Below are 21,057 nucleotides of genomic sequence, written 5' to 3'. Positions count from 1 at the left end.
CACATCTGCCACGCTGATCCTCAACACTGGGGCCCTTCAGGGGTGCGTGCTTAGTCCCCTCCTGTACTCCCTGTTCACCCACGACTGCATGGCCAAGCATGACTCCAACAACATCATTAAGTTTGCTGACGACACAACCGTGTTAGGCCTGATCATCGACAACGATGAGACAGCCTATAGGGAAGAGGTCAGAGACCTGGCAGTTTGGTGCCAGGACAATAACCTCTCCCTCAATGGGAGCAAGACAAAGGAGCTGATCGTGGACTATAGGAAAAGGAGGGCCGAACAGGCCCCCATTAACATCGACAGGGCTGAAGTGGAGCGGGTCGAGAGTTTCAAGTTCCTTGGTGTCCACATCACCAACAAACCATCATGGTCCAAACACACCAAGACAGTTGTGAAGAGGGCACGACAACACCTTTTCCCCCTCAGGAGACTAAAAAGATGTGGCATGGGTCCTCAGATCCTCAAAAGGTTCTACAGCTGCACCATCGAGAGCATCCTGACCGGTTGCTTCACCGCCTGGTATGGCAACTGCTCGGCATCTGACCGTAAGGTGCTACAGAGGTAGTGCGTACGGCCCAGTACATCACTGGGGCCAAGCTTCCTGACATCCAGGACCTATATACTAGGCGGTGTCAGAGGAAGGCCCAGAAAATTGTCAAAGACTCCAGTCACCCAAGTCATAGACTGTTCTCTGCTACCGCACAGCAAGCGGTACCGGAGCGCCAAGTCTTGGACCAAAAGGCTCCTTAACAGCTTCTACCCCCAAGCCATAATACTGCTGAACAATTAATCAAATGGCCACCCGGACTATTTACACCCCCCCCCCCCCCCCCCCGTTTGTTTTTACACTGCTGCTACTCACTGTTTATTATCTATGCATAGTCACTTTACCCCTACCTACATGTATAAATTACCTTGACTAACCTGTACCCCCGCACATTGACTCGGTACCGGTACCCCATGTATATAGCCTTGTTATTGTTATTTTATTGTGTTACTTTTCATTTTATACTTTAGTTTATTTAGTAAATATTGTATTAGCTCTATTTTGTGAACTGCATTGTTGGTTAAGTAAGCATAAGGTCTACACCTTACTCCTCTGTAGCTCAGCTGGTAGAGCACGGCGCTTGTAACACCAAGGTAGTGGGTTCGATCCCCGGGACCACCCATACACAAAAAAAATATATAAAAAAATGTATGCACGCATGACTGTAAGTCGCTTTGGATAAAAGCGTCTGCTAAATGGCATATTATTATTATTATTATTATACACCTGTTGCATTCGGCACAGGTGACAAATACAATTTGATTTGACAAATTTAGTTTGAGATATAGTGACACTGAGCAAGGGAGGAAAAGGTCATGAATCATTTGCATGTTAGTTAATGTTAGAGGATGTTTTCCATAGGTCAGAGCCAACTTGCAGGATGTGTTTCGCATTGAATAACTGTACACAGAGAGCATCCCACTATGTGAGCAACTGTCCCTATAGCTTATAACGACCATGAAAGAGAAACACCAATAATCCTTTCAACTAATGCAGCATAAATGTGTGCATTCATAGAAATATCAGCACTGGTTGCAATGCTATCCTGACAGCAAAAACACACACCAATATGCAAACGCACTGTCCAGTTGTTCTGCAGTGGATGCTGCTAACCTACTTTCTGTCTTTATCATTATTCAGCTCTATGTTTTCTCTGTAAATATATTATATTCTCCTAGAAGCACAGGATGCACATACTGTTGTTTATGCATGAAATATAACACAGACACACAATGCAGTGTTTATGCATGATAAAATAAATCCAGTTTGATGTTGCCCCAATTCTGAAACAGAGGAGGATGCCTTCAGAATAATAATATGACTGGCTCATTAAAATAACTGTGTAGCCTATACAGTGTGTGTGACACTATTTGACATAACATGTATAAACATCAGACATGGTAGGACATCACATACTGATTAGACAATGAAGGTTGGTTTGTGAATAAAGGAAACTCTCCTGGAACTGACCAGTGATCTCCTGTCCTGTTATGAAACAGGTTAAAACGAACAGGGAGGGATATATCCTGTGTGTCTGTAGTAGCCTCGGCTAGTCTACCACCCGCTACCAGTTGGAGGCGACACTGCGCTCCTCTCCTCTATCAGAGCGCGAGCTGCGTCTACAGCCCTGTCTCTCTCTGAGATCATTATCAGTCACGGCAACCGGTCCCAACACACACGGATCTAGAGCGAGTGAACAGAACATCCCCTAATTCCGACCCACCGCTAACCCGGGAGGGAAAACGATCGAAAACACCAGTCTTCTGCTCAACCAACACCGACTACCATTTTTACGCATGTAACCACGATCTCTCCAGTGACGTTACCGTTGGATGTGGGGTTGGAGGCTACTCGGATACAATCTGCTAGTTATTTTCACTGCAGTAAAACGGTTTGCTCCGATCCTCCCCCCGAGACACTGATTTGAGAGGGAAGCAGCGCTATGCAGCTGGCAGACTGACCAGTCACGGACACGGCGAGGTGATCTCTGCAGTGGACGTGTGAATGTGCGTAGTTTACCCGCATGCAAAGTTTAGCCTATTAGTATTACGCGCTATATTTCACAGAAAAAGGAAATCTTCGATTTTTGTGAACATATTCATTTGATTATTAGATCGGCTATAATTATTTTGGGGGGGCTGTTTTCAGCGCACTGTTGTGTTGACGCCATTTTCCTCGGGTCTTTCTATAAAAAATATTCTTGCTCCATTTGACAGCTATCCAGGACGCTGTCAGTGCAGACGGCAGGTTCAGTACATGTGACTACATGGATTTTAAATTATCTTGATAACATATTTACACGATAGACTCGAGTGTTCGAAAACATTGGACATGGGTAAGTAGGCTAGCCTAGTTGACCATCATTACTAACCAACTTGAATTCTTGCAGTCTAAATGTGAATTGAACATGATTATATGTAGGCCTATTTATGAGATTTATTTGCGATTGGCTGTAGTTAAAAAAAGAGGACACATATCCAAATAAACTTTTAATGTGTAGCTTGTTTTGACTGTCAAATGTATCAAACATGTAACTAAACTACCTGCTACAATGTTTCTCTGTAGCCTACTAGGCGGATGTTCTCCCATCCAGGATTATACACCAGAAAAGCATTGGAGGAATCTCTGTCTAGCCATAGATATGTATCTGCTACCACGATTAGGCACAGCAGCCTACTAGTGCTTACACTTGGAGCATAGCCTACAAGTACATTTTAGCAAATATGTTTCCTTCATAGCCGACTGGATTGTTTTAGCAGCGGGATATCACAGCATGGTCGGTCAACAGCACCAAGGAGAGGGGCATGGATTGGTGACTGGTTGTAACTATGGTAATACTGTGTGTGTGTGTGTGTGTGTGTGTGTGTGTGTGTGTGTGTGTGTCTGTGTTGTGGAGCAGGTGGAAGGCATAGATATAACCCTCTGACCACTGGTCTAGGCCAGGTTTTGAACCAGTAACCCTTTGCCAAGTGCATTGCGTCCTGTGCCATTAAAGGAGTCCAGACTTCTGATGAGATGTTCTAGGAGTTGTAGCGTAAGCCTATTTATGGTCCAAGTGTGGGTGGTGGTGTGAAGGGTTATACACGCATCCTAAAGGCAAGTCAACTGTAGATTGAGGAAATCACTGTAAAATACAATATGAGAGCATATGATATTTCTGTCATACTTTGAGAGTGTATAAAACAACCCATTACACCAAGAGGTCTAAACCTTCTGAGAAGGTCCCATGGTGTTGTAGCCTATAAGGACACTTCCACCCTCCCCTAGGGTGTGTGAAACCCTGCTGGTATGTGTGAGAGAAAGCCAACGCAAGCAGATCACTGCATCACCAGTCTGTGTCACAAATGGCGATGATCTAATCTCAGGATGGAGTTACAGTCCACTATTTACCAGGTATTTACTTGGCAAGATATAAGAGCAAAGTAGTAATTTATTAATTATTTCTTAATAACAAATTACTTTCCAGTGTCTTTGCGATTCATTGAAACGAGCACCACTGTTTACCATTTGGTAACAGCCAGGTAGTTACTAACTGTGGAGTTGTTCAGCGTACCCAAAGGTATTGTCCGCTGTTACCATAGCAGTTGAAACAGGACTGTCAAATAGAGCGCTCCACATTAGTGTCAGGGTCAGGGCAGGTATGCTTTGAGCTTACTTCAAGAAACCAGTTACAGGCCGGCCCCATCAACCCCTGGATTATTTCACTGAGTGTATGTTTTATATAATAAAGTGTTAACTTGTATGCTCTGGTAGTAGGCTAATATAAAGTGTGACCCATTAGGGAAATTAGACCAGGAAGATTTGAAACAGTGTGTGTATGTGTAGGCTGTAATTATATGCAGTGCCTTCTGAAAGTATTCCTACCCCTTGACGTATTGCACATTTTGTTGTGTTAGAGCCTGAATTCAAAATGGATTAAATAGATTTTTCTCACACACAATACCCCATAATGACAAAGTGAAAACATGTTTTTAGAAATGTTTGCTAACTTATTGAAAATGAAATAATTTACATAAATATTCACACCCATGAGTCAATACTTTGTAGAAGCACCTTTGGCAGCGATTACAGACGTGAGTCTTTCTGGGTAAGTCTCTAAGAGCTTTCCACACCTGGATTGTGTAACATTTGCCCATTATTCTTTTCAAAATTCTTCAAATTCTTTGGTTGTTGATCATTGCTAGACAATCATTTTCAGGTCTTGCCATAGATTTTCAAGTAGATTTAAGTCAAAACTGTAACTAGGCCACTCAGGAACATTCCCTGTCTTCTTGGTAAGCAACCCCAGTGTAGATTTGGCCTTGTGTTTTAGGTTATTGTCCTGATGAAAGGTGAATTAATCTCCCAGTGTCTGGTGGAAAACACACTGAACCAGGTTTTCCTCTAGGATTTTGCTTGTGCTTAGCGCCATTTAGTAAATTTTTTATCCTGAAAAACTCCCGAGTTTTGCGAGGCATTGGAGAACCTCCCTGGTCTTTGTGGTTGAATCTGTGTTAGAAATTCACTGCTCGACTGAGATACCTTACAGATAATTGTATGTGTGGGGTACAGAGATAAGGTAGTCATTCAAAAATCATCTTAAACACTATTATTGCACACAGAGTGAGTCCATGCAACTTATGTGACTAGTTAAGCACATTTTTATTTCTGAACTTATTTAGGCTTGCCATAACAAAGGGGTTAAATACTTATTGACACAAGACATTTCAGCTTTTCATTTTGTATTAATTTCTAACATTTTCGAAAGATGTGATTCCACTTTGACATTATGGGGTATTGTGTGTAGGCCAGTGACAAAAAAATCTAAATGTAATCCATTTTAAAGTCAGGCTGTAATACAACAAGAGGTGGAAAAAGCTGAGGGTGTGAATACTTTCTGAAGACACTGTATGTGTTTGTAGGACAGATGAAGTATAGCTGAGTGACATAGCTATAGTATAGATGTATTGCTGAGTGGTGTAGTGGCATAATGAGAAGTAGCAGGCTGCTGGATTGAGACACTAAGAAATGGAGACGGTCGGTGTGGGGCTTCTTGTTGTCATGACAACTGGAAACATACTGGATGGTGGACTACAGTAGAGTACTAACAGAGGCTCTTTCCATTTGGATTCAGTTTGGATTCCTGGAGCAAATTCCAATCCCATGATGTAGGCAGGCTAACTGTTAGGGCCAGGGTTGGAATCATAGGGGTACCTAGAGCAGGGACAGGGCACCCCTTTAAGAGTTCATGGGTACTCTCTCTCAAATGTGAAGATTGTTAAGGTTGGTCCAGCTGTGATGGTAATTCTGGTTTGAGACCTGAGCCAAGAGCAGACCCATCGACTGTAACTGCCAGTGCATAGGTATTAGGGACACTTATTGTAAAGTGAAACCCAATCGGCTACAGTGGCTTTCTCTGCTTGTTTCTTCTCCATCTGAAGTGATGTGAAACACAGGACAGAGGAGAGGAGTGTGGCCAGATCTCCCCTGTCCCCTGTGTTCCCTCTCCTCTGGGTAACACTGGACCCCAGCCAAGACTGGAGAGAGAGGGGGTTGAGGAAAAGAGGATAGAGAGGGAGGGAGGTAGCAAGATGAGGGAGGGGGAGGTAGAGAGAGATGGGCAAGAGAGAGGCGGAGAGGAGAGAAGAGAGTGGAAGAGAGGGAGAGGGGGAAGAGAAAGAGCTGGTCAGAGGGGCAACGGAGAGAGGGGGAATAGAGGAAAGAGATCCAAGGACAAATCTAACTGTTGGCGGACTCTGAGCTGAGTATCAGTACAGGAACACCTTTTGGCAAAGAGGGTGGGGGGGAGGTAGAGGGAAGGGAGAGAGGAGGAGAGGGGGTGAAGTAGAGAGAAGGGAGAGAGGGGGTGTGGTAGAGGATTAGGTGTTTTTGCTGACAGCCATTTTGTGTCTCCTGCTGCATTTGAAGTGGTTGAACATTCATCTGCTGTCCTACCAGCCATGCTCATACAGCAGACTAGTACAGAGCCTCAATGGCAATGTGCATGTTGAGGACCTGTCTGTGTGTCCTTTGGTTCTGTGATCAGGGATAGCAGAGTAAGCCATGTCGCACGCCCGCACGCACACACACACATACACACACAGAGTTGGGGGGGACTCAGCAGGAACTTAGACTGCTCAAACATCAGGAACTGCTTTAGTCCATTAGATTAATGCTGGGTGTGCGTGTGTGTGTGTGCGTGTGACTTTATCAGGGGCATTATGCAACCACAGCCACCCAGACCTGTGTTACCTCACTCTCACATAATGTCTTAGAGTGTTTTAACCAGCTCAGTCTCTCTTTGTGTGTGAGCATGTGCGTGTGCTTGCGTGTGTGTGTATTACGTGGGACAGATCACACGCCGTATCTTAAAATGTGGTTCAACTGGTTAACAGAATCAAGGTTTTTAGCCAGGACACAGTCTCAAAGGAGCAGCCAACTGATAGGGAGCCACTGGTGTTTACAGATCAGTCTGTACAGGAAGTTTCATCCTTTTATCCTCATCCACCTATCTCTGTTAAAGAGACAGTCAGGAGAGAGAGAGAGATCGAGTAGCTGGCATCAGATGTATGAGTCTCTGCAACAGACTCCTACACCAAAAGACACCAAATCTTCTACAAGAGCAATCATACTCATGCTGTGTGTGTACACGTACGTGCTTGCGTGAGCTATTTGTGAGTCCGCCTAAGGCTGCTGGGTTTGCAGCCTTAAAAGGTTGTGTTTCGGCTGGGCCTCTCTCTCTCTCTCTCCTTCCATCTCTCTATCTTATACCCATATGCACGAAGAGGATCATAGCTTTCATTAAAGTGCTCTTCAAGTACGTGTTGGGAGTAGTAGTTGGTGAAAATGAAAGATTTTAATAGTCTAAATTCTGTCCTATTACTGCCAAAGACTGTCCATTCCCTGAAACTGTATAGTCCAGCACCAAAAGTATTTAGGTTATAGTGACACCACACACACACACACACACACACACACACACACACACACACACACACACACACACACACACACATACACACACACAGTGAAGGAAAGGCCTTATGCTGGTTAGAGGGAAACTGTGGGTAGAGCTGGCAGTGTTAGGAACATAATAAAGCTATTTATGCAGCCAGTCTGGCCTCTCACAATCACCCTGCTGTCTACACGGCCTACAGTGAGGTGTCTGTGTGTGTGTGTGTGTGTGTGTGAGAGTCTGAGGCTCCGACCGAAAGAGGCTCAGTAAGGGTCATCCTAACATAAACACAGCCTCATTTCCAGTAACAGAAGCATTGACATTAAAACCAGTAGATAGTGATAGCGCTGACGTCATCCACGTATTCCTATGAAAACCTCCCGATGGCGCATGAAGCTGGAAGTATTTGAATTTGAAGCGCACCATATTGCTGAATGTGGCTGTATGGCACCAAAAAATTGCTAAGGATCATGGAAAGTGGCTGTAACTAGCAAAAGATCATGGTCGATGTAGTCATTTTCATCCTGCCTGAGAAGAGTCAACTGGAGCTTCCTGGTAGCCTGCCGGCCCCTGATTGGTCTGTGTCAGCACGTGGTCCTGTGTGACGACAAATGTAGCAGTCAGAAAGGATCACTATCACTATTTAATTAAATATCTCGATTTGTAGCAAACTTTAAAATAATTCACTGTGGGGATCGAACTTGATAATAATAAACTAATTTTAGAGGCCAAAACAGCTGTCAAATGTTTTGATCTGGAGTAATTTACATAGGCTTTCTAGAGCAGACCAGGGCTTTTGGCACCACTAGGTTGCTATGCAGTAGCCGCCCAGCAGACCTCTTGACTTCACGCTCCAGACCGGACACTGGGAGCCTGAACACAAGTAAATAAGAGCAGGGTTGGTAAACTATACTCTATTTCATAGGTCTTATTAGTTGTGTATTATTGATCGTCAAGTGTAACAAACAGTACTTTTGCCAAAGCCTATTCAAAGTACAAAAGCTACATGGACATGCAGCTGGAGCAGTGAGATGTGGAATCATCTAGCAGTTTAATATGGTTTTGCCTCAGTTGTAAACGTCTTTTTTAAGGTCTTGTAAAGGATACCATTTAGTGTAGACACAGAGCAGTGTAGAGACTGCTGTGGTATCCTCCTCCAGAGGCTCTGGTTGGTCACTGGATTTGTTGCTATGTGGTTGGACTTGGCAGCTGTCCTTGTTTTCCTCTCATTGTTCCAAGGGAGAGTCCTGGTCCCTGGACACAGACTCATATGGGGTGGCTTTAACACATGCCTTAGGGCCCAGTCACTGTACACACACACACACAGGCGGGTTTAAAAGATGCCATTGGGCCGAGTCACAGTCCTGGCATTAGGGAGACCCAACAGAGAGGACCAAACAGGGACATACTGCCAGAGCTGTGTGTCAGCAGAGCTGTGTGTGGAAGGCATATCTATGTGTGTGTGTGTGTGTAGACAGTTCTACTCTGATAGTCTGTTGAAACTCTATAGTGTATTATGCTGGTTATCCAAGCCCACGGTGAGCAGAGCATTTAAGACCTCCAAGGCCTGTTGGCTAACATGACTACAGGGGATCAGCTGTACAGGACGGGAGGCTGATACAGGAGCTAACACATACAGGAGCTAACACATACAGGAGCCTGAAGCACATGCTAACCCAAACCCTAAGTACACAAACTCTCAGTATGGAATGTCCAGATGAGAAGTGTAGCTGAGGTTTATTTCAATAAATTCAAATCGTGGATTACAGTTTCTCCTGACCCATGGATGACTTGTAAGGTCAAATAAAAAGTGAATGTACACAGAACATGTCCTTTGAAACAATGCAATGTTGTGTTAAACGTGGCTCATGTTGGTGTGAGGGATGGGACTCACACGAGCTGGAGTGTGAGGTGTAGTGTTTGTTTTGGTCGCTGTGTTTGTGTGTTCATGTAAGAAAAGTGAGTTTGGACATGAGCCTATGTAAGAGTGGACGTGTGTGTGTGTACAGTTCCTAGACAGCTGTGTGTGTGTGTGTGTGTGTGTGTGTACAGTTCCTAGACAGCTGTGTGTGTGTGTGTGTGTTTAGGCTTTGTACATATACATCTCTCAGTTGGATTAGACGTGTCCACTGAGAGATAGATGTAATACTGGTGGTAGTATGACTGGCTCACTGAGTGACGGGGCTTTATGTGTGTTTGTTCTAAGTGTGTCTGTGCTGAGTCTGAGACAAACACGCTCTTCCCTAGAGAGCAGAAACGGCATTAGAGGTGGACAACTCTGGTCCTCGAGTGCCGCGGTGTCTCTGCATGCGTGAGTGTGTGTGTGTGTGTAAAACAGGTCAGACACCGTTTTTTTTCGAGACCAGCTCGTAAACCACATCTGGAAAAATAATTTAGATTCCTCTCACCAAACCCCCCCCCCCTCTATAAAAAAAGCCTACGGTTAAATATTCTAGAACACTGCTGTGCGGACGTGTACACGTTTTGGACTCTGACAAATCCTTATGTTTATTGTGTGTGGAGATGTGGCTGTGCTCTGCCCCGTGCGTCCTTTAGCTGTACTCAGATAGGTCAGCATCTCTTTTTTTTCCCTTTTTTTTTTCACCTTTATTTAACCAGTTAAGCCAGTTGAGAACAAGTTCTCATTTACAACTGCGACCTGGCCAAGATAAAGCAAAGCAGTGCGATAAAAACAACAACACAGAGTTACATATGGGGTAAAAAAACATAAAGTAAAAAAAATACAACAGAAAATATATATACAGTGTGTGCAAATGTAGCAAGTTATGGAGGTAAGGCAATAAATAGGCTATAGTGCAAAATAATTACAATTAGTATTAACACTGGAATGCTAGATGTGCAAGAGATTATGTGCAAATAGAGATACTGGGGTGCAAAAGAGCAAAATAAATAACAATATAGGGATGAGGTCTTCACAACACACTCTGAATGCCAATCGTTCTGTAGCAACATACATAGCAACAAGAGACGCTGCAAACCAAGCTAAACAGACAAGGGAAAGTAACAGTCGTTTTTTACAGATCGGTATTTGTGATAATGTTTAATGTATTGGCTTTCATATGTGTCACTACAAAATGTATGTTGCTTAAAAGTTTTGATAGTAATTTCTCTCTCTCCTCTCCTCTCTCTGTAGTTTGGCCTTGTTGGATTACATGTGTTCCTGTGGGACAACCAATCCAGAAGCAGTAGCTACCGTTCCTAAGGCAACCCACTCTGACGGACAGCCACTCTCTGCAAACCTATTGGCTAGCTGCCACTGCTCTCTGGATCCTGACTGGTTCTGGCGGGAGCGTGGATGGAGTCGAGGGATCTGGTTGGCTCAGCCCGACCCAAGGAGGCGGAATTAGGAGGTGGAAGGGCTGAGCCTGAAGAGCAAGAACAGGAAAGGGCAGGTCTGGGGCCTGCGTCGCGGGGTGATGAGGTTATTGGTGACGTGATGAGTGAGCGCTGGGGGTCCCAGGGGGAAGGGGAGGGGCTAGAGGAACAGGAGTTCTCCATTAAAGAAGCCAGCTTCCAGGAGGGGAGTCTGAAGCTGAAGATCCAGACCACCAAACGCACCAAGAAGCCCCCCAAGAGTCTGGAGAACTACATCTGTCCCCCGGAGATCCGGATGACCATCAGACCCCCCTCAGGGGAGGGCCGAGTGGGCCGGCTGGGGGGCCGCGCAGTGCAGGATAAGGGACCCCCTAGGAAGAGGGTAAGGATCCCTTTAGATATGTTACTGGTCTGAATACACTGTTGCTAATGTAGCTTTAAATTATGCTGAATCACTTTGAAATGTTCGTCAGCAGTTTAGAACTGATTGTTTGGTTGTGTTACCCGAAGAGATGATCAGTAGGGATGTAACGATTCACTGATACAAAATCAAATCAAATCAAATTGGATTTGCCACATGCGCCGAATACAACAGGTGTAGACATTACCGTGAAATGCTTACTTACAGCCCTTAACCAACAATGCATTTATTTTTAAATAAAAAAGTAAAATAAAACAACAACAACAAAAAAGTGTTGAGAAAGAAAGAGCAGAAGTAAAATAAAATAACAGTAGGGAGGCTAAATACAGGGGGGTACCGGTGCAGAGTCACATCGGTCCCCTGTTAAAATGTTTAAGATGCAAGTGCATCGGTCCCAGGTTCAAATGTTTAAGATGGGAGTGCATCGGTCCCCGGTTCAAATGTTTAAGATGCAAGTGCATTGGTCCACGGGAGCCCAAACCGATCCAAATGAAGCGTGCATCGGTAAGAAAACCGACTTAAACGTTACTAATGGCAAGTTCACTTATGTTTTTTACTCTTATTTTTTTCTGCCTTATTCTGAAAATACCTCATCTGTTGTGACTGAATTGATGCATCCTCTCCTTCAGGATATCAAACTTTTATGCATGTAAACTGCATATGACATTGATCTACAAGTCAGATAATAACTGTGTGCACAGTGCGGGAGACGTAGCTGCTCACGCCAACGAGAGGTAGGCCTACCCTATCCCTGTTCTAATTTACATAGGCTACATCTGCGTGGCATCTTCAGTATTCAGATGTTTGTAAAATAGCTTTTGCAATATTAAATCACTTCCGCTCCATCCACTTACTGAGTTGTTAGGTAGTCAGAACACAAGTAGAGGTTTTTGTATCCAATCTATATAAAAAACTACTAGAAGCCATCCGTAACCCAATGGGAATAGTTACTGTATGGAAATAGATCTTAAAGACTACCAACAGAATACAGATGGGAAAATAGTTTGGAACAATATCTCAATGTCCTCCCGAAACTACAAATTAATTCACAGATTTTATTTGACTCCGCGGAAATGCTGCCAAAATTTTTACTTGCTCCTACTCCAAATTGTTCTCAAATAAATATTGGAACCTACAAGCACATGATGTGGGACTGCCCCAGTGTGAAGACCTTCTGGTCACAGGTTGCCAGGTCTGTGTTGAGCATAGTTGGTGCTACCATTCCCTATATCTTCCAAATATACTATTGTTGAATGATGACTCTTCACTGACTCTCACAGTTCCCCAGAAACTAGTTTAGTTGTCTGGACTGACTGCGGCAAAAATAATGTTGGTGACCAGATGGAGACCTCCACATAAGCTCACCATAACTCAATGGCTACAAAACTTCCTTGACGTCCTTTCACTAGAGCTCTCCATAGCTCGTGTGACCTGCGCCAAGGAAACAACATTAGATACATTTAATAGAGCAGTCGAAAAGGTCAAAAGCTTATTATGAGTTAATGTAATGCAATTATGTTTGAATTCATTAATTGTATTTTGAATATTTTGAATATCTGTATCGAATATTGATGTATGCAGGCTGATTCTAAACATTGTGTGTCTTGTTCCTACAAACAATTTTACAAACACAAGATGAGTTACCCATTAAGTTTTGTTTTGGGAATAGATACAGTTGAAGTCGGAAGTTTACATACACCTTAGCCAAATACAATTAAACTCTGTTTTTCACAATTCCTGACATTTAATCCTAGTAAAAATTCCCTGTCTTAGGTCAGTTAGGATCACCACTTTATTTTAAGAATGTGAAATGTCAGAATAATAGTAGAGAGAATTATTTATTTCAGCTTTTATTTCTTTCATCACATTCCCAGTGGGTCAGAACTTTACATACACTCAATTAGTATTTGGTAGCATTGCCTTTAAATTGTTTAACTTGGGTCAAACGTTTCGGGTAGAATTCCACAAGCTTCCCACAATAAGTTGGGTGAATTTTGGCCCATTCCTCCTGACAGAGCTGGTGTAACTGAGTCAGGTTTGTAGGCCTCCTTGCTCGCACATGCTTTTTCGGTTCTCCCCACACTTTCTATACGATTTAGGTCAGGGCTTTGTGATGGCCACTCCAATACCTTGACTTTGTTGTCCTTAAGCCATTTTGCCACAACTTTGGAAGTATGCTTGGGGTCATTGTCCATTTGGAGGACCCATTTGCGACCAAGCTTTAACTTCCTGACTGATGTCTTGAGGTTGCTTCAATATATCCACATAATTTTCCTTCCTCATGATGCCATCTATTTTGTGAATTGCACCAGTCCCTCCTGCAGCAAAGCACCCCCACAGTATGATGCTGCCACCACGGTGCTTCACGGTTGGGATGGTGTTCTTCGGCTTGCATGCGACCCCCTTTTTCCTCCAAACATAACGATGGTCATTATGGCCAAACAGTTCTATTTTTGTTTCATCAGACCAGAGGACATTTCTCCAAAAAGTACGATCTTTGTCCCCATGTGCAGTTGCAAACTGTAGTCTGGCTTTTTTATGGTGGTTTTGGAGCAGTGGCTTCTTCCTTGCTGAGCGGCCTTTCAGGTTATGTTGATATAGGGCTCGTTTTACAGTGGATATAGATACTTTTGTACCTGTTTCCTCCAGCATCTTCAAAAGGTCCTTTGCTGTTGTTCTGGGATTGATTTGCACTTTTCGCACCAAAGTACGTTCATCTCTAGGAGACAGAACGCGTCTCCTTCCTGAGCGGTATGACGGCTGCGTGGTCCCATGGTGTTTATACTTGCGTACTATTGTTTGTACAGATGAACGTGGTACCTTCAGGCATTTGGAAATTGCTACCAAGGATGAACCAGACTCGTGGAGGTCTACAGTTTGTTTTCTGAGGTCTTGGCTGATTTCTTTCGATTTTCCCATGATGTCAAGCAAAGAGGCACTGAGTTTGAAGGTAGGCCTTGAAATACATCCACAGGTACACCTCCAATTGACTCAAATTATGTCAATTAGCCTATCAGAAGCTTCTAAAGCCATGACATCATTTTGTGGAATTTTCCAAACTGTTAAAAGGCACTGTCAAATTAGTGTATGTAAACTTCTGACCCACTGGAATTGTGATAAAGTGAATTATAAGTGAAATAATCTGTCTGTAAACAATTGTTGTTAAAATTACTTGTGTCATGCACAAAGTAGATGTCCTAACCGACTTGCCAAAACTATAGTTTGTTAACAAGAAATTTGTGGAGTGGTTGAAAAACAAGTTTTAATGACTCCAACCTAAGTGTATGTAAACTTCCGACTTCAACTGTATATCCACAACATGAGCCCGTGGGGGTGAAGGAGGGGGGAGGTGAGGAGTGAGTGAGGGGGGTATAGCAATGGGTCGCTCAAACTAAGAAGGGGGGAGGGAGAGACAGGACAAATAATTCGTATTACATTTTTTCTCTATTGTTTTTTGTTTCTTTACATATGTACTTTTTGAACATTATTGCCTGTCTGTGATCTGAACCATTCACAAATAAATAATAATAATAATAAAAAGTTGGTCACAAAAATGAAATAATCATAGACTTTATTAATTGAGGGACAACCAATGTAATTTTCACAATCATAGACTTTATTAATTGAGGGACAACCAATGTAATTTTCTGCGTCATTGTTACCAAAGGCGTTGTAGAAAATTGTGTTTTACCGGTGGAGCTGTGTAGGCTACTGGAGTGGACACAACTTACATCTTGCTGATTGCACATCTAACTGCTGATTGGGGCATTTCGATTGCCAGGTTCACTGTACAAAATATTTCTGGTAGTTCTGCTTTAAACAGTCAGTGCATTTGGTCATTTTTACATGAATAGGTTAAAGGTGTAATTTCATAAAAAGGACAGCAATCATTTTTTGTGAGCCACACTGATCGGAACAGGAGAAGAGCGCAGCTCTCCTCCGTAATGTTCCAAACGCTCAAAACCATTAGCTTTTGAGATGGGTGAAATCCAGAACTGTGTTATATTAATTGGCTATGTATTTCATAGCTAGTTTCTAAATATAAATATTGAAATATTACTAGCTCAAAATATCTTAATCTGCTATACAATGTTCCCTCTAAACTGTGCACGTGCGCAGGCGCGCAGCTCCCCGGGACTGCCACACAGAAGAAATATCAGCAATATTAACTTTTTAGAGTTTTCCCCGTTAGTTAACACTGTCAACGTTTCTCTTTACTGTGGGAATTGTGAATCACTGCAATATTAACCACTTTCAATGCAACATACTGAAAAACAAAACAAACTATGCAAGACTTTAGTATGCAAAACTAACTATGCAAGAGATTTTGTTGTAGGCAGAACGCATCGGAGTAGTCTTCTATTACATTGGCAGGCACGACTCAGGCCCATACTCTACACAAACCGGTGCGCCATAACCAATCAGAGCTGCAGTAGGCCTAAATGCAAATAGCCCATTGCCATATATGGATCTGTGCCATTCACTTTGAACTGGACTGTTTTTACAGCATGAGCGGTCATGAGTAGATGCGCTTGTTTTAAGATCAAAGCCAGAGCTACATGTAGTGACGTGCACATTCGTGTATTTGTTCATATCCTTTGCTAGTTAGAGAGTTATTAGCCCAGTTATAGATCATTTGTTGTCAGCAATGGGGGAGTGATTGCTTACTACATTTCTAGACATCTTTGAAAAGCGAGTGAGGTAAAGAGCTTTTTTTTGTCTTAAAGGGGCAGTGTTATATTTTGAGACAGGCTTGAATAAGCTAAGTAGCCAATAGGCAGAGGGTAGCATAATTTGTCTGATTCTCTGTAATAATGGTATGGGAATAATGATGCATTTGATTTTGTAAAGTAGTTTCTTGCATCAAACAACACAATAACCTTTTCAGTCATCCACCTGTCCTTGTCTGAAGGACAGGTGGATGAACAGGTTAATGTCAAGCCCTGCATGTTTTTTTTCAAAGGTCTCATGGAATGTAGGCCTATATTGAACACCACACATTGGCTGCTACTGTAGGCTGAACGATAGAACAGCTATTTCCATGTTAAAATATTATGGGATGCATTTTCTCCATTGTTTTTTATGGTAGGCCACTCTGGTAGGCTTACATTATGATCAAATAGCCACACTAGCCTACTTGACCACTGTTAAAACTAACTTAAAGCAGGTACAGCCTCAGTGTTCACAGTAAACGCGCGTCGGAAGTTGCACAGAATTTTCACAATGTTCAAGTTTGTGCTTAGCAGACCTAAAATGTACTCAGTGATGAAAAACATTTGAGGGAACATTGCTGCTGTATGACAAGTTAATCAGTAGGTGATGAGGATTTCAGATAAATGTGGTGGGACCAAAACATAAATTGCCCCCCCCCCCCCCCCCCCCCCCCTAATCTGATAGTGGTAGATGCTCAGTCTGCCCTATGGCTCAGCTCACACACACGCACACACACGCACACACACACAGAGAGTTCAGACAGATCCAGCTCAGCTACTGAACTCCATCAGTATCAGATATTAGTTTAGAATGGAAAATAAATGTGTTCATGCAACAATTGTTAGTGTATCGAATCAAACCTAATCACATCGGTTTGTTCCACTAATCGAATCGTTTCGAACTAAAAGTATCGTTCCTGCATCGTATCGGAGCCCATGTATCTAGATGCTTCTCGAATCAAATCAATTTCCTTTTGTCACATGCACCGAATACAACAGATGTAGACCTTACCGTGAAATGCTTACTTACAAGCCCTTAACCAACAATGCAGTTCAAGAAATAGAGTTAAGAAAATATTTACTAAATAAACTAAAGTCAAAAAATCAAATTAAATCAAAAAGTAACACAAGAAAATTACATAACAATAACGAGGCTATATACAGGGGGTACCGGTACTGAGTCAATGTGCGGGGGTACAGGTTAGTCGAGGTAATTTGTAAAGTGACTATGCATAGATACTCTCGACCCGCTCCACTTCAGCCCTGTCGATGTTAATCAGGGCCTGTTCGACCCTCCTTTTCCTATAGTCCACGATCAGCTCCTTTGTCTTGCTCACATTGAGGGAGAGGTTGTTGTTCTGGCACCACACTGCCAGGTCTCTGACCTCCTCCCTATAAGGCTGTCTCATCGTTGTTGGTGATCAGGCCTACCACTGTTGTGTCGTCAGCAAACTTAATGATAGTGTTGGAGTCGTGCTTGGCCACGCAGTCGTGGGTGAACAGGGAGTACAGGAGGGGACAAAGCATGCACCCCTGAGGGGCCCCAGTGTTGAGGATCAGCGTGGCAGATGTGTTGTTGCGTACCCTTACCACCTGGGGGCGGCCCGTCAGGAAGTCCAGGATCCAGTTGCAGAGGGAGGTGTTTAGTCCCAGGGCCCTTAGCTTAGTGATGAGCTTTGTGGGCACTATGGTGCTTGTAAGGAGAGATCCCATCCCTATTGATCAGATCAGATTTTGATAGTTAAACATAGTTTAAAATATGTTGTTGAATAGTTATGCTGTAATTGTCCTTTAAACGTTAGCTGTGTTGCTGTTCGCTGTGTTGGATTGACTGTTGGGTTGTTGGTAGCCCATAGCCGCTAAAGAGTGTTTTCTTATGTTAGCTGTGATGAATTTGGCTCTCGTCTGCTGTTGCCTATAGCAGCTGAGAAGGTAAGTTTATATTGATGGATATGTTCTGATTGTATAGCTATATTGTGGGTGTATATACAGTGGGGAAAAAAAGTATTTAGTCAGCCACCAATTGTGCAAGTTCTCCCACTTAAAAAGATGAGAGAGGCCTGTAATTTTCATCATAGGTACACGTCAACTATGACAGACAAATTGAGAAAAAAAAATCCAGAAAATCACATTGTAGGATTTTTTATTAATTTATTTGCAAATTATGGTGGAAAATAAGTATTTGGTCACCTACAAACAAGCAAGATTTCTGGCTCTCACAGACCTGTAACTTTTTCTTTAAGAGGCTCCTCTGTCCTCCACTCGTTACCTGTATTAATGGCACCTGTTTGAACTTGTTATCAGTATAAAAGACACCTGTCCACAACCTCAAACAGTCACACTCCAAACTCCACTATGGCCAAGACCAAAGAGCTGTCAAAGGACACCAGAAACAAAATTGTAGACCTGCACCAGGCTGGGAAGACTGAATCTGCAATAGGTAAGCAGCTTGGTTTGAAGAAATCAACTGTGGGAGCAATTATTAGGAAATGGAAGACATACAAGACCACTGATAATCTCCCTCGATCTGGGGCTCCACGCAAGATCTCACCCCGTGGGGTCAAAATGATCACAAGAATGGTGAGCAAAAATCCCAGAACCACACGGGGGGACCTAGTGAATGACCTGCAGAGAGCTGGGACCAAAGTAACAAAGCCTACCATCAGTAACACACTACGCCGCCAGGGACTCAAATCCTGCAGTGTAAGACGTGTCCCCTTGCTTAAGCCAGTACATGTCCAGGCCCATCTGAAGTTTGCTAAAATGCATTTGGATGATCCAGAAGAGGATTGGGAGGATGTCAGATGAAACCAAAATAGAACTTTTTGGTAAAAACTCAACTCGTCGTGTTTGGAGGACAAAGAATGCTGAGTTGCATCCAAAGAACACCATACCTACTGTGAAGCATGGGGGTGGAAACATCATGCTTTGGAGCTGTTTTTCTGCAAAGGGACCAGGATGACTGATCCGTGTAAAGGAAAGAATGAATGGGGCCATGTATCGTGAGATTTTGAGTGAAAACCTCCTTCCATCAGCAAGGGCATTGAAGATGAAACGTGGCTGGGTCTTTCAGCATGACAATGATCCCAAACACACCGCCCGGGCAACGAAGGAGTGGCTTCGTAAGAAGCATTTCAAGGTCCTGGAGTGGCCTAGCCAGTCTCCAGATCTCAACCCCATAGAAAATCTTTGGAGGGAGTTGAAAGTCTGTGTTGCCCAGCGACAGCCCCAAAACATCACTGCTCTAGAGGAGATCTGCATGGAGGAATGGGCCAAAATACCAGCAACAGTGTGTGAAAACCTTGTGAAGACTTACAGAAAACGTTTGACCTGTGTCATTGCCAACAAAGGGTATATAACAAAGTATTGAGAAACTTTTGTTATTGACCAAATACTTATTTTCCACCATAATTTGCAAATAAATTCATTAAAAATCCTACATTGTGATTTTTCTGGATTTTTTTTCTCATTTTGTCTGTCATAGTTGACGTGTACCTATGATGAAAATTACAGGCCTCTCTCATCTTTTTAAGTGGGAGAACTTGCACAATTGGTGGCTGACTAAATACTTTTTTTCCCCACTGTAGATATATATATTCTGGGTTGATTGTTCATGTCTTATCAAGATTCCATAGACTGAAAGCTTGAGGAGTGAGTTATTGATAGAAAGACCAGTATTGCTGTTTAAATGAGATACCATCACCCCACCCCCCTACAACACCACTTAATGGGTTTTCTGGCAGTGTGTGTATAAATACATTTTGTGTGTGTGTGAGGCAGTCTCTTCTAGAGTCATTAACCTGCGTTGACATCTCTTGCTGTGTGCTCAGCTCTTCTCATACACTCTGCAGCTCGCTGTGTGTGTGCGTGTGTGTGTTTGTTCCTTTCATACACCCAGCACCTCGCTGACTCCCTCTTTTCCCTGGAGAGCAGCCATCTTGTACCCAAGCATCTCATTATGAGCAGTTTTGAGTGTGTATGTGTGTGTGTACTAGTACAGAAGGAAATTGATCTTAGGTAATCGGTATATCTCTCACTCAGTAGCTCCTTCGCTTCCTTGGTTACAATACAGTGGCTTGCGAAAGTATTCACCCCCCTTGGCATTTTTCCTATTTTGTTGCCTTACAACCTGGAATTAAAATTGATTTTGGGGGGGGTTGTATCATTTGATTTACACAACATGCCTACCACTTCGAAGATGCAAAATAATTTTTTTTGTGAGACAAACAGGAAATAAGACAAAAAAACTGAACTTGAGCGTGCATAACTATTCACCCCCCCAAAGTCAATACTTTGTAGAGCCACTTTTTGCAGCAATTACAGCTGCAAGTCTCTTGGGGTATGTCTCTATAAGCTTGGCACATCTAGCCACTGGGATTTTTGCCCATTCTTCAAGGCAAAACTGCTCCAGCTCCTTCAAGTTGGATGGGTTCCGCTGGTGTACAGCAATCTTTAAGTCATACCACAGATTCTCAATTGGATTGAGGTCTGGGCTTTGACTAGGCCATTCCAAGACATTTAAATGTTTCCCCTTAAACCACTCAAGTGTTGCTTTAGCAGTATGCTTTGGGTCATTGTCCTGCTGGAATGTGAACCTCCGTCCTAGTCTCAAATCTCTGGAAGACTGAAACGGGTTTCCCTCAGGAATTTCCCTGTATTTAGCGCCATTTATCATTCCTTCAATTCTGACCAGTTTCCCAGTCCCTGCCGATGGAAAAACATGGTGTTCTCGGGGGAATGAGAGGTGTTGGGTTTGCGCCAGACATAGCGTTTTCCTTGATGGCCAAAAAGCTCAATTTTAGTCTCATCTGACCAGAGTACCTTCTTCCATATGTTTGGGAAGTCTCCCACATGCCTTTTGGCGAACACCAAACGTGTTTGCTTATTTTTTTCTTTAAGCAATGGCTTTTTTTCTGGCCACTCTTCCATAAAAGCCCAGCTCTGTGGAGTGTTTGGCTTAAAGTGGTCCTATGGACAGATACTCCAATCTCCGCTGTGGAGCTTTGCAGCTCCTTCAGGGTTATCTTTGGTCTCTTTGTTGCCTCTCTGATGAATGCCCTCCTTGCCTGGTCCGTGAGTTTTGGTGGGCAGCCCTCTCTTG

At 43.2% G+C, this 21,057-nt stretch overlaps 1 protein-coding gene across 1 annotated transcript in view; it reads left to right on the top strand.

Moving 5' to 3' along the window:
- The first annotated feature begins 2,228 nt into the window (after positions 1-2,228).
- LOC311144901 (SET-binding protein-like) overlaps positions 2,229-21,057 on the top strand; it is a 73,340-nt gene continuing 54,511 nt past the window's right edge. The window contains exons 1-2 of the mRNA XM_084181075.1: positions 2,229-2,559; positions 10,642-11,205. Of these exons, the coding sequence (XP_084037201.1) occupies positions 10,804-11,205 (402 nt within the window). The 5' untranslated portion in view covers positions 2,229-2,559; positions 10,642-10,803. The remainder of the gene's footprint in view (positions 2,560-10,641; positions 11,206-21,057) is intronic.

Source organism: Coregonus lavaretus (genome assembly GCF_964263955.1).
Source record: "Coregonus lavaretus genome assembly, chromosome: 17".
NCBI classification, from domain to species: domain Eukaryota; kingdom Metazoa; phylum Chordata; class Actinopteri; order Salmoniformes; family Salmonidae; genus Coregonus; species Coregonus lavaretus.
This window is presented reverse-complemented; position numbering and strand designations above follow the sequence as displayed.